General features: G+C 33.3%; 1 protein-coding gene across 1 annotated transcript in view; it reads left to right on the top strand.

The window, feature by feature from the left end:
- Positions 1-204: 204 nt before the first annotated feature.
- Positions 205-303, top strand: part of PHALS_02313 (uncharacterized protein) — a gene marked incomplete at both ends in the record, with an annotated part of 300 nt that continues 201 nt past the window's right edge. The window contains one exon of the mRNA XM_024716789.1: positions 205-293. Coding sequence (XP_024582352.1) covers positions 205-293 — 89 coding nt within the window. The remainder of the gene's footprint in view (positions 294-303) is intronic.

Here is a 303-nt window from a genome sequence, read left to right as displayed (position 1 = left end):
CTTGAACATGCTCATGGCGTCAAGTGACGCAACATAACGTGGTATTGTTTATTTTCATAAGAATGAAAATAACTTGGTGAATATCCGCTAGTTTATGAGGAAGTTAAAAGTTATGTGTGTGTCGGATCAGCCGTATAAGGACTGAAGTCCCTTCAAATTTAACCTTTTTTTCAAATGTTTTAATCTCATTATTTGGCAATTAGAATGACAGCTGTCCCAAATATGAATCTCGAATGTTTCAAATACCCGCTTGCACATTATGTGGCTATTAATTTTAAAGCAATAATAGAATCGTATTTATAT

The sequence above is a fragment of the Plasmopara halstedii genome (genome assembly GCF_900000015.1).
Source record: "Plasmopara halstedii genome assembly, contig: Scaffold_1878, whole genome shotgun sequence".
Lineage (NCBI taxonomy): Eukaryota > Oomycota > Peronosporomycetes > Peronosporales > Peronosporaceae > Plasmopara > Plasmopara halstedii.
This window is presented reverse-complemented; position numbering and strand designations above follow the sequence as displayed.